Here is a 13159-nt window from a genome sequence, read left to right as displayed (position 1 = left end):
GGAATGAGAAACTTTCATTTTAAAAGACACGTTTCATGCTTAGTAAAGAAGGATGTGTGTGTTTAAAACGAATGATTACTGCTTTTTCTAAGAAGGAGCGTGTAGAGACTGTTTTCTGCTATTTCTCCCAGACAAAATCGATTGGACGTCTATCTTTGCTTTTTTTTCATGACAACCACGAACTCACACTGCGATTTGAGAGTGTTGGAGCGTGTCACGTGACTGACTAGCTGGGGCATCCTTAGTCGCGTGACGTCATTATCGTCGCACCCGCGTTGTTCATGTTGTTTGTTTTAAGAGAGGAAAGATGTTGAGAGGCGATCATTGACATATATTTGTAGTTTTCGGATAAGTTTTCGTCCTTTCTGGAGTTCTGGAGAACTAATGATGATTCCGACTGATGCATCTGGGCTGCCGGTAAATGTATCGTGAACACAATGAGGCAGTGTGTCCTTGCCGGGGACAATGCTGCGAGATGCTGCGTGGACTGTGTTTCCTCCACCAAATCGTCTCTTACTCGCGACCCCGGGCGGACAGAGAGCATCGTAAAGGTGGGTAAAAATCAATCATTATCTGTAAAGTGTACAACCTCAATGCCAATGTAACGGGGCATTTCAAAACAAAAGCAGTGGGCAAATGAAATACCGCATTAATAAACGTGCCGAACCGTAACCATAATGCATATAAAATACTTCGTCTTTATTATATATACATATTACGAGGATTATTACGGGGAATATGAAGGTTTGCGTCTTGACGACGTTTTTCCTTTGCGGCTATTAAACTAATATATTTGCTCAAAAAGGCACAAGTAAATTTAATGTTGCAGCTTTTTAATGGAACTAAGCAATAGTATGCATACTGTGTATTCATGTAATAATGTATGGAGAAGTGTAATATGCTTCTTCTCTAATGGATGTAGTATGTATGTATATAAAAGAGGTGCAACAGCTCTTGCTAAGGCAATAATATGGCTTTCAGCAAATTTTGTCCTTAATGTATTAGATGTTTATGCATAAAAAAAAATGTCAATTGATGATAAGCTCCATAAGAATCCATTGACGTTATTTATTATTATTATTTTTACTACTATTGATAATATTACTATTACTACTACTACTATTAATAATATTACTATATTACTACTACTACTACTAATATTACTACTATTTATAATATTGCTACTACTACTACTACTATTAATACTACTACAATTACTACTACTACTATTAATAATATTACTACTACTACTATTAATAATATTACTACTACTACTATTACTATTACTACTACTACCATTAATAATATTACTATTACTACTACTACTACTAATACTACTACTACTACTACTACTACTGTTACTACTGCTACTACTACTAATACTATTATCTCATCTCATCTTATTTTCTGAACCGCTTTATCCTCATTAGGGTCGCGGGGGGTGCTGGAGCCCATATCAGCTTATTCCAGGCCAGAGGCGGGGGACACCCCGGATCGGGGGCCAGCCGATCGCAGGGCTATTATTATTATTGTTATTATAAATTTTCTGAACTGCTTTATCCTTATTAGGGTTGCTAGGGGTGCTGGAGCCTCTCCCAGCTGACTTTCGGGCACACGGCGGGGGACACTCTAAATTGGTGGCCAGATGATCGCAGGGCACAAGGAGAGAGACAACCATTCACGCTCACACTCATATTTTAGGGGCAATTCAGAGTGTCCAACCAGCCTACTGCATGTATTTGAAATATTTTTATTTTTTATTATTACACCACTAACTTGTAAGTAAACAAAAATTTCTAAAGCTGACTTTAAGGACTTTGCCACCAACGAAAAAGAGGTGTACTACTGTGAGCTTTCCTACAATATCCCTATTAATACCCTGTTGATAAACTCCCTAATATCATGTACATATACAGAAATAAAAAGCTGTGATTGCAGGTTTTCTGCGACGTGGCGTGACAATAGAATACGTATTTAAATGAGCTCTCCTTTGATTCAACAATCTTGAAATACAGGTTCAATTCTAAATGCTTATTTGGGTCAGACAATGAAATTGAACACATTTATTTAGGAGGTGAGAGGAGCCAGAGGCTTCATAGACTTGTTGAAAAACACACACACATTTACAGGGCGTCTATCTCTTGTATACTGTTGTTTATGCTCTGAGGTGTTTTTTCCTAATTTAATTCATTCCTAATCCCCACCCACCCAAAAGAGCATACTTGGGAGTTTTCTTTTTTTTTTTCTTCTTCCATTCTTTTGTTTTCTCTTTTCTCGTTTAAGTGTGTCACCCTTGTCAGTTCTTCCCGACCCTGTGTTCCCCCCAGTATGTGTCACAGTATTTTTATGTTTCTCAGCTGGGTTTATACTGAGAAATTAATTCTTTGGGTGTTTCAAAAAATATATGGCTGACAGTTTTATGTTCATTTTTTTATGCCACATACTTAATTTGCATCTAAATACGTGAAATGTGCTCTAAAGTGAAACCTAATCTCCTTTTTATATTATTTTTAACAACCTTGTATCCATTTTTACCAAGTTTTCATGACAATTTGCACCCAGAATGTCATTTTTTCCCCATTCTAAATTGACCCTATTATTAGCTCTTATTTTTCCTCAAATATATAGAATCTGATCTGCACACTCATTGTTCTGATTGGTCATCGGTGAAATGGGTGTGTTCGTGGAAAGGTTGTGGGCTTTGGGAGTGTTTGCTGGCTTGGAGTTTGATGTTACCACTGCTAAGTACACTCACTTTGACACTATACTATATAGCTCCGATCAACATCATATGATTTTTAGCCCCTAATCTCAACCACTGGAAAAGGGATCCCCCATTTACACCCGCAGAATGGACCCTCTACAGCCCTCATCCCCCCCAAAGTTCCGGCCTTGTTTTGAGTACAGTGAGCAGAAACGTATCCTCTGAAAATTAATGGTTGGGCCATTTTTAAACCTTAATAAAATTAATGAGTCATTTTTGTATTATTTCAAGTTTGGTGGGCTTGTTAACAACACTTTTCTTTGACCCAAGCAATAAATTTTCTCATTTTGAGTCTCACTGGAGTGTCCCTTTAAGACCGCTACAGAAGTTCTCTGTGCAGCAACAGAGAAAGTCCACCGGGCTATTTGCCCAACAGATTAAGCACTGTGGCCGAAATGCACCAATGTGTAATCTGATCGGCGTAATCTTTCACAAGGAATATTTATATATATTTTTGTTGTTATGCCAATGTTATTTAAATGAAAAGATTTGTGTTTTTTCCAAATGTTTGATTTAATTTTGCCTTCAACATGCTGGCGACATCTTAGTTTGGACCTCCTTGTGCTGTTTTGGCAGCACAAGCGGGGGGAGGTGAATTCATTCGGCCTTCTTGGGTTCCTTTTACGCCTTCACAATAGCTCATTGTCTAAGTCTGAGATAGCTGCGAAGTAAGCTGATGCATTCCTCTGCCAGTTGTCGTAACAACTGACAACACGACATGATCTTTCTTGCAGTCAGGTGTGATGAATGTAAAACGTAACAGAATAATATTTGATATCCAGTAGTAGATTTTCAGAAACTCAAGATGAAGTTAAGCAAACTAATATGGACTAACACCAACTATGTGTTGTGAATGCCTCTTGTCATTGTTTCATTATTATTCGGGTCATTTTTAGGATGTGGAAGGCCCTGTTCGCTTGTTCACTGCTAATGACAAGTTAAGTGGTCATTTTTTATTTTGGGACAGTGTTTGAAGATGTTGTGACACACCTGCAAAGAAATATGCAAAGTTATGAGCAATACAAAAGGTGTCATTAAGTAGTAACGACCCACCGAGGAATAGCAGCAATTTAGCAGTTTAGGTTTGAGTTCAACTTTGTCTCAGACAGACCTCTTTTTTTTCTTACTAAATGACGGGATATTAAAGGGCTGAGTGAGAAATTCATGTACTACATATATAGATATTCACAGATTATCCATTTTTCTACATTGACGGACTGTGTCTTGTGATGAATATTATAGAATCAGAAAATAATATGAGCACCTGAATGAGTGAGATGTCAATTGAAGGGGGAATGTGCCAAAGTGTGTGAATTAATGCAAATACATCACTGTTTAGCTACCAAATGCTATAGCTACCAAATGCTATAGATGCTTTTAGAGTTGCTTTACAGAACCAAACTACTTTTCAGATTTTAGAGGTGTCACAAAACCCCTAAAAACAGCATTAGTTATTGTTTAAAATCCCCCAAATTTAATATCCGTTGATTTAGAGAAGCCAAACAAGGATACACATTGCTGCTTAAGCAAATTAGTCTGATTTACCAGATGCTCCAATCATTCTTGAATATGATGTATGTAAAAGTTTTCAATTTCCATCAGATCGGTCTTTGTTGCCTGATGGCCATCACGTATTAAATTAAATAAATGAGTGATATTTACTTAGAGAACATACAACATTTCGGCTTGAAAATTGTCCCTGTCTTAATGATATATAGTGGTACCTCGACATACGATCTTAATCCGTTCCGGGACTGAGATCGTATGTCGAGCTTTTCGTAACTCGAGTGGACGTTTCCCATTGAAATGAACTAAAAACAAATTAATTTGTTCCAGCCCTCTGAAAAAACACCAAAAACGTTCGGGGGGACTTTATCCACGGCAACAACGCACTTGTAAACGAACAAACAAATTTAAATTAACTTGGATTAATATATACAGACACACTCAAACACGTTTAATGTAACTTTAAACAAAACTGAATTCTATTTTTTTTTTTTTACCTTTGTTCTGGGCGGGTTAGCTGTTTGCCACGCCTCCACCCTCACGTTCGCTATCGATGGGCTGTTTGCTGTTGTATTCCCTTCAAAATATTCCGAAAATGATGCACACAAATGTCCTCACAATAGGATAACGCACGACCACTTGCCAACGAGAAGTAGTCTTGAATGAGCGATTGCGGGAGCTAACAGGCTGAGGTAGGAATAACAGCCTACCCACATATTGATTATGGGTAATGAAGTTTTATTCTGAGAAAGGGTGTCATTGCCTATCGGTGTTGTGTGCACGAGTATACTTCATTACCCAGAAAGCCCTCTTTTTGCCCGCGCATGCGCGTTGTGCGTTTCCTGGTCGATGCGTAGGAGAAACTAGTCTGAATAAATCGTTCAGTGCTCGTAGATATCTGTTATACACGAAAGAGATGCGGCAAAAAAAGACAGTGCACTACAATGATAAACAGCCTCTCATGTCATGGCCACCTGGCTTGGTCGCATCTTGAAATTTTGATCGTATCTAGGGCGAATTATTCGATCGAAATTTTCATCGTACCTCGAGCATTCGTGGGTAGAGCTGATCGTAGGTCGAGGTACCACTGTACTTGAATTGCTGAAATGAATCATTCTCTTGATATGTCCAGGTCACATGCAGGAGTGTCTGTGAAAACAACCTATCCGATTGTCAAAAGGAAAAGAGCAATTGAGCAATACGACAGTGTATAAAAAAGACTAATATGGTTGAGGATGTGAAAATCACAGTGACTATTCATGATGGTGCCGTGTGGACGTGTTCCAGTACGGAATGAAAAACATCCTTCTTTGCATCAACCCAAGCCACCCATCCCTCCTTCCCCCCCTCATTCATTCTGCCAAGCGGTCTTTCTCCAAGTGTACAGGAGCTCGGTTTAAAACTGTGGAACATTCCTGAGGTTTCACATCAGGCAGCCAGGTAAAAAAAAATACTGAAGTTCCTGTCAGGCCAAATATTAGCAGTAACCAGTAATGGCCATGTAAACACCAATAACCCTTAAAAGAAATTACATCTGAATATGTTTTTGTTAATCTATCAACCCAGAACTCACAACAGTTAATTGTAAATAAAAGTAACAGTTTGTTGTGACATGTCTTATAACTAGATGATAATTTAAAGGTTTTCCGTGCCGCTTATTCTTACAAGGCTTGTATGGTTGCTGAAGCCTATGCCAGTCAACTGTGAGCAGTAGGTGGGGGACACCCAAAATTGGTTCCAGGCCAATCACAGGGCACAATACGACGAACAACCATTCACACTTACACGCATACCTACGGACAAATTAGAGCGGTGAAGCAACCTACCATGCATGTTTATGGTTCCATTTTGAACATATTTTTTTGAAAATTAGGTTTTATACATTCTTCGTTATCCAAGTGTTGTGATTGGTAACCAGCGGCGGTCCGTGCATTTTCTAGTGACGCCTTCAGCAAATCAATCCGACCCTCAAAAACTATTTTATGGCTATAAAACCTCTACTGCAGCTACAGCTGCGACACATAAAAAATAATCAATAATAACCTCATACAATTGAAATACTATTTAGGAATATAACCATATTTTACTCACCCAAAAACATTTTTAACTGTACACAATATCCATCCTCCTTTCTTTCTTCCTTCTTTTCTATCGCCATCGAAACTAATGCTGAAAGTCGAGCCTGTCCTGTCGTATTTCTGGCATACGTTTTTATTCAATTTAGTGCTGAAAATGTTCGTTCCCGGTTGTGACAGATTTGCTTGCTTTGGAGTTGTCCGACCTTTCTTAATGATGTCCAGCTTTTTTTCTTGAAAAGTCTGTCTTGAAAATGGCTTTAAATCAACACAACAATATATTTGCTTGTGCAGCTTGCCCCAGATACAGTTTGGTAGCTCTGGCTAAGCCACTCTATCACTAGCCAATCATAGTTGGTGCAAGCGATGACGTATCCCTACGCCTGTGAGAAGGCAATGACGTATCCCTACGTCTGCGACAATACATTGTGGTGTTGCCAACTCAAAATCTGATTGGTTAAAGCAACAGTCTTATCGACGCTTGTTTAATGCAGCAGAGCCTGCAGAACTGATTGTGAATGCCTTGAGGCAGATTTCTGACCCTAGCAACAAATAATGGCTGAAATGTGATTGGTTAAATGCTTGTATATGAAAACGCACATCTGGAAGCAGTGCAACCAGGGGGAAAAGCAATGAAGGGAAGCTAACAGACAATTTGGAATTATTTAATTATTGATGGACAAAATATAATACATGATTCAGATATTTCTTAGGCCAGCAGAGAAGGCCTTGAACGCCCTGATGGCCCGCCACTGTTGGTAACCATTTCAGGGTGCACTCCCCAATCCATAATCAGTTGACAAAGCCTTTCCCGATGACCTAAATCTGAATAATGCATTACTTGTTTTGTTTTTTTAGGTGAAGAATGAAATTGCTGGTTCTGTGATGGCCTTCTTGAACTGAAGTTATCACAACAGGACTTAAAAACATGAAGTTCAAATATGCCATTGTCTTCATCTTCATCATGGCCCTGGTCATCATTGAAAAGGAAAGTAACATTATATCAAGGTATGAGTTATAGGCTACTAAATGTAATAATGTAACAAATGACAAAAAAACTATTCTTCTAATACTTTTTTTTCTCATCAGGGTGTCTGAAAAAATGATGCAGAGACAAATGCCTCAGCAAACCACACAAGCGTCCCTGGATTACAGCAACACAACACAAGCTAGTCTGACCATCAATGCTACAAAAGGGAGTAGCTCCAAACGAACCGAGGAGCAAAGCAAGGACGAACTTAAGAATGGTCGTCGAAAGCACATATTACTAATGGCCACGACAAGATCAGGCTCCTCATTTGTGGGCCAATTTTTTAACCAGCATGGAGAGAACATGTTTTACCTCTTTGAGCCACTATGGCACGTAGAACGCATGGTGATGAATAAATCTGCAGAAACAAACACTAGCAGCCTGTTGCCGACAATTTATCGCGATGTACTCAAAGGCCTCTTCCTGTGCGATTTCTCACCTCTGGAGAAGTTCATTTCTCCTCCTCCCCAGGACCATGTCACCCCTGAGCTCTTCCGCAGACATTCCAGTTTATCGCTGTGTGAAGAGCATGTCTGTACTCCTGTCATTAAAGACGTTTATGAGCGGTAAGGTCCACTTTCTGGTTGAATTTGATTAAATGTCATCTAAAAAAAATGCTGTCGTCGTAGGTACCGTTGCAAAAACCGGCCATGCGGTCCACTCAACCTGACGCTCGCGTCGCAGTTGTGCCTTTCCAAACAACATCAAGCCATCAAGACTGTGAGAGTCCAAAAGTGGCAAACTCTCCAGCCTCTAGTGGAGGACCCTCGCCTGGACATCAAAATAATCCAGCTAGTACGAGATCCACGTGCCATATTGGCATCACGCATATTGGCCTTCCCAAAGTACCAAACGTGGAACGGTTTTGCACAAGATGGACAGCCACCCGAGAATTACAAGGAAATACTTCAGGGAAACTGTGACAACATCAGATGGGCAGCTGAGGTGGGCCTGAGCCAGCCTGGCTGGTTGAGGAGACGTTACATGTTGGTGCGCTACGAGGACATCGCTCGCTACCCTATGCAGAAGGCCGAAGAGATGTACAGGTTCACAGGGATCCCATTCAGCCCACAAGTCCGCGAGTGGATCCTGAGGAATACCCACACAGCTCAGGACAATGGTGACCGCTTCTCCACCCAGAGGAACTCATCAGAACAGGCGGAAAAATGGAGATATAGCCTTCCTTTCACAATTGCTCAGTTGGTGCAGCGACTCTGTGGACCCACGATGAAGCTGTTTGGGTACAGGTTTGTGGACGATGCAAAGACGCTCGTCAATAAATCTATCAGCTTGTGCGAGGACAGGACGTTTCAGTAAAAAAAAAAATCTTGAGAAGACTTTACAGCAGTGGTATGCAGACTTTTTAGAGGTTTGCATGGAGAAAAACAGTTTAGTTTCTTACATATTTATCTGAGTTGTTGGTGGTATCTTGTGGCATCTCACAATATGTTAAAGATTACAGTATTTCACAGATCTAAATGTAGTTCTATCATTTTGATTTCAAGTAACTTGTTGTACTTGCCTGGCAAAGATGTGTATTTCTTCGCACTCGGACGTTTCGTCGAAAGACGTTTGGTCCCCGGACGTTTGGTCCCCCGGACGTTTGGTAGAACGGACGTTTGGTCGCCGGGCTGTTACTGTTGAAACCAGCTCTCAAAATTATAATCATGAGAGAGAGAGTGAGTTTAATATCTAATAACAAAAGTAAACTCTCTGTCAGAATTTGACAGCGAGCGAACCCGGCGACCAAACGTCCGTTCTACCAAACGTCTGTTCTACCAAACGTCCGGTCTACCAAACGTCCGGTCTACCAAACGTCCGGTCTACCAAACGTCCGGTCGACCAAACGTCCGGTCGACCAAACGTCCGGGAACCAAACGTCTGCGGACCAAACGTCTTTCGACGAAACGTCCGGTCACGGTATTTCTGTACTTGGTGTGATATTCTCACTAAGAAGTCTGATCCGATGTTGTCCATAGGCTCACAAACAAACAAAAGATGATAGAAGTGAATTATATTTTAAACTCGGAGGAATATATTGTTCATTAATGTATTCTCAAGATTTATGGTAATGATGTCATAAACAAGGTGCTTTAAAGTCTCACTGTTATGTGAGAACGTTTTACTGAATTAGAATGGACTTCACTGAGCCAAAATCAGCAATGCTTTTGTTCCTAAAATAAAGTAGCTGTTTTAACCCAAAATTGGACATAAAACTGATGGCTATAAACACCAGCCATTCACTGAAAGTGACCTGAGATCGCAATGCATTTTTTGGCCTTATCTAAACCTAAGGCTATCATCTTTTCTAAACATTTCTCATTTTGCACCGGAGCAATGTTTAATAGTATAATAAAAGACTTATAATATGAAGGATATTTCTCGAACATACTCACACGCCTTTTTAAGTAAATGCATCTGATTGTAATATTTTCAAATGGAAAAAAAATAAAAAATGAAATTACACTTATGCCAGAATGCATTTGGCTTTACTTTAATTTTTGTCATTTCCATCTGGTTGGCTGAAATAGTACAAATGCTCCTAGTGCATATAATAAAATGACAGGATTTATTTCTTCTTTCAACCTATAGTACTTTCAACGTCATACTCTGATTTTCCATATGACAAAATTAACAGGTTGCGACTATATGGTATTTTGCGTGTGCGGTCGTTTGGTCGCCCGGACCCAAACAACGGGCGACCAAAAGACCGGCGACAAAACAAGGTAAAACAACACAATCTACGCATCAATAAAAGCCAACAATGGCCCTGAGCAGTTTCACTGAGCGGACGTGTGAGTGTACAAGAGTTTGTGTGTACATGAGTTGTCCCCTTAGGAAGGGACGTCAGTCAGGGTCTTAACAAGTTCTCCAACAAAACACAATAAAAGTACGGGAAATTTGGAGCTTTTCTTTAGCCTAATAATTAATAGGGCATTAAGTATGACTAAATAATAATTCACAGTTTGTATTTAGGGAAGTTGAGCAACAATTTAAATGGTAATTATCAATAACCTTCTGGGCGACCAAAAGACCGGCGACCAAACGACCGAGTTTTGCATTGAAAAACTCAATGTTCCGCATATATATATTGCCTGTCAGTGTTTGGTATGGGTTCTGCCATGTTCGGTTAGGGTTTTTCCCCTGTGTGACCTGTCCTTGTGATTGCCCGTGAGCTCACCTGTCGTTTCCTTGCCCCTGGTGTTTCTTCTGCTCACTCCCTTTGCTATAAAATGGTATGGGGAATCAAGTTTTTTCATAAATCAAAAATGTAGTTTACATTTGCTTTATACAACTGTGAAATCAGTGCAGTTGACCTCTACTCAAATAGTCCTATTCATTCATTTTCCATACCACCTATCCTCACAAGATTCGTGGGGCGTCAGGCGGGGGCCGCCCTGAATTGGTGGTCAGCCGATCGCAGGGGACTAGGAGACAGACAACCATTTGCGCACACACAGACTCATGGGCAATTTAGAGTGCTCAACCAGCCTACAATGCATGTGTTTAGGCTCTGGACGCAAACAGGAGTAGCCAGAGAAGACCCATGCAAGCCCGGGAGAACAAGCAAACTCCCCACAGGAAGGTCCGGACAGGAGATCAAACCCTCGATCTCAGAACTGTGGGGCTGATTCGCTGACCACTCTACACCAGGCTGCTAGTCAGTTGTAATTCTCCTTAAATCTTCTATTGAGATTTGAGATTTTTTATGTCTTGAAGTATAGCCCAGGTGCTGTAGCTTTAACCATTCCCATTGATGGCATATGAAGGCATCCACTGTGACTCAGCATCAATGGCTGCATTGTATTCACTTTGGCTGGAGACGGGAGTCAAATTGCCCCCCTTTTTGGCGTCCGACGTGCCCATATGCGGATGCATGTACTCTCGGATGTTAAAAAAAATTAAAAAAATAACACGAAAGTATGCTGCCCAACATTAATATGGAAGCATTTAGAATAAGACAAAATGGGTACAGTCAACAGGTCACAAGGGAGTTACACTGTGTAGCTATTACTTTTTCCATTAGAATGTTAAGTTTAAGGTCCAGTGTGACTCAAAGACTTGGAAAACTCACTCATATATGTTGTTTTTTTATAGTTTGTAATCGTTCATAACTTATGGTAAACTTATTTACCTGCCAACCATAGTAAAACTGTGTTTAAAACATTTTTTCCAATCATAAGAAAGGCATGATGCCTAATGTTTTCAAAGATTTAAATCTATTTCAATTGTAGGAAGGGGGAAATAATTTTTATATGGTTGTCATTTCTTTTACCCTTAAAAAAGTAAGTCCTTAAAATACTTAATTTATAATTAATTGAGGGTGGCCCGGCGGCTGAGTGCTTAGCACGTGGGGTTCGAATCCAGGTTCATCTACCTTTAAAGGGCAACTCTGCTCAAAATTGTACCTTCAATTTTTATTGGGGGCCACCTTATGGTGTAGGGGTTCACTGACCTGACTTCAGTGCGGGCAGGCGCAGGCTCAATTCCCTCTAGTGGCGGTACGATTGTGAGTGTGAATGGTCGTCTGTTTCTGTGTGCTCTACGGCTGACTGAGTGTGGTTCAAGTAACTTTGATCGTTATTTAAAATTACTGGTCCTGTTATCCATTTAGCTCTGTTATTGCAAAGCAATATGGTTGTAATTCACCTACCATCTTTATGATATTGAAGCAGAAGGAAGCATTAAAAGTGACAACTCCTTGGCATTTCTTCTCTGTACTGAATGATGAGATGGAGAGACTGTTACTCCTTTGGAGTTCTATTTAATCCTAAATTGTTTTGAATTCATAATTTGAAGTTGTGAACATGTTTTTGTGTTGCTTGTTATCAATTGTATTACCTAATAAATAACTTTCTCATCATTTTCTTTCATATTTGTGTGTTTCATCGTTTTCTTTCATGTTGGTGTGTTTCTCACATCATTCAGACAAAAGTTGGACACTTTGATCATCTTTAATGGGGTTAGATGGTAGTTTTTTGAGGAGCGTTGAATGAGTTAGAGAATTTACATATAAAGAAAGTACTGCTCTACGAAAGATCAATGTTCCGAAACAATTTCTGGAACCTTCCATTCGCGTAAGTAGAGTTCCCAATGTACACATAGAAAAAGGAAAGCCTGGTTAGGGGCTCTCGAAGGCCCGGACTGTAACCCTAACTCTAACTCTAAACATAACCCCAACCCAGCGTGTTATGTTTAGGGTTAGAGTTAGGGTTAGGCACAGGGGTGGTCAAGTCTAGTCCTCGAGAGGACATATCCAGTCTGTTTTCCATATCTCCCTCCTCTACCACACCTGAATATAATGATCAACTCATCAGCAAGCTGTCCAGAAGCTTCATACCGATCCCGATGATTTGATTCAGGTTTGTTGGTGGAGGGAGACATGGAAAACAGACTGGATAGGAGCTCTCGGGGACCGGACTTGGCCACCCCTGGTATAAAGTATATAGTATGTACAGACCTGAGCAATTAATTCCAGAAAGGGCCGCAATGGGTGCAAGTTTTTGTGCCAACCCATAAGAGGAATATTTTCCGCCAATCTGGTATCTTAGAAGTGCAATCAGTGGATTGCAGTCAGGTGCTTCTTGTTTCAGCAGAAATCTAATTTGTTAAATTGTCTGTGCCTAATCGGTTGGAACAAAAACCTCCACCAACTGCGGCCCTCAAGGACAAGATATCCTAGGTCTGATGTAGTATATAGTATGTGGTGTATAGTATATAGTACATAGTACATAGTATATAGTACATTGTATATAGTATATAGTATGTGGTATATAGTATATC

General features: G+C 40.1%; 1 protein-coding gene across 1 annotated transcript; it reads left to right on the top strand.

Moving 5' to 3' along the window:
- Window positions 1-265: 265 nt before the first annotated feature.
- On the top strand, window positions 266-8925 carry chst3a (carbohydrate (chondroitin 6) sulfotransferase 3a). Its single transcript, XM_077613498.1, has 4 exons — window positions 266-551; window positions 7204-7353; window positions 7435-7941; window positions 8005-8925. The coding sequence occupies exons 2-4, from the start codon at window positions 7274-7276 to the stop codon at window positions 8690-8692; spliced, it is 1275 nt and encodes a 424-aa protein (XP_077469624.1). The 5' UTR covers window positions 266-551; window positions 7204-7273; the 3' UTR covers window positions 8693-8925.
- Window positions 8926-13159: the final 4234 nt, after the last annotated feature.

This window comes from Stigmatopora argus, chromosome 11, assembly GCF_051989625.1.
Source record: "Stigmatopora argus isolate UIUO_Sarg chromosome 11, RoL_Sarg_1.0, whole genome shotgun sequence".
In the NCBI taxonomy this organism is placed as follows: domain Eukaryota; kingdom Metazoa; phylum Chordata; class Actinopteri; order Syngnathiformes; family Syngnathidae; genus Stigmatopora; species Stigmatopora argus.
The sequence above is the reverse complement of the archived record's forward strand: the minus strand, read 5'-3'. Positions and strand labels throughout refer to the sequence as shown.

What these genes read in the sequence shown, in the direction of transcription:
- chst3a (XM_077613498.1), top strand. Translation starts at nt 7,274, where the DNA reads ATGAAGTTCAAATATGCCATTGTCTTCATCTTCATCATGGCCCTGGTC. An exon ending in GAAAGTAACATTATATCAAG is followed by an intron (nt 7,354 to 7,434) that starts GTATGAGTTATA and finishes TTTTCTCATCAG; the next exon opens with GGTGTCTGAAAAAATGATGC. An exon ending in ATTAAAGACGTTTATGAGCG is followed by an intron (nt 7,942 to 8,004) that starts GTAAGGTCCACT and finishes CTGTCGTCGTAG; the next exon opens with GTACCGTTGCAAAAACCGGC.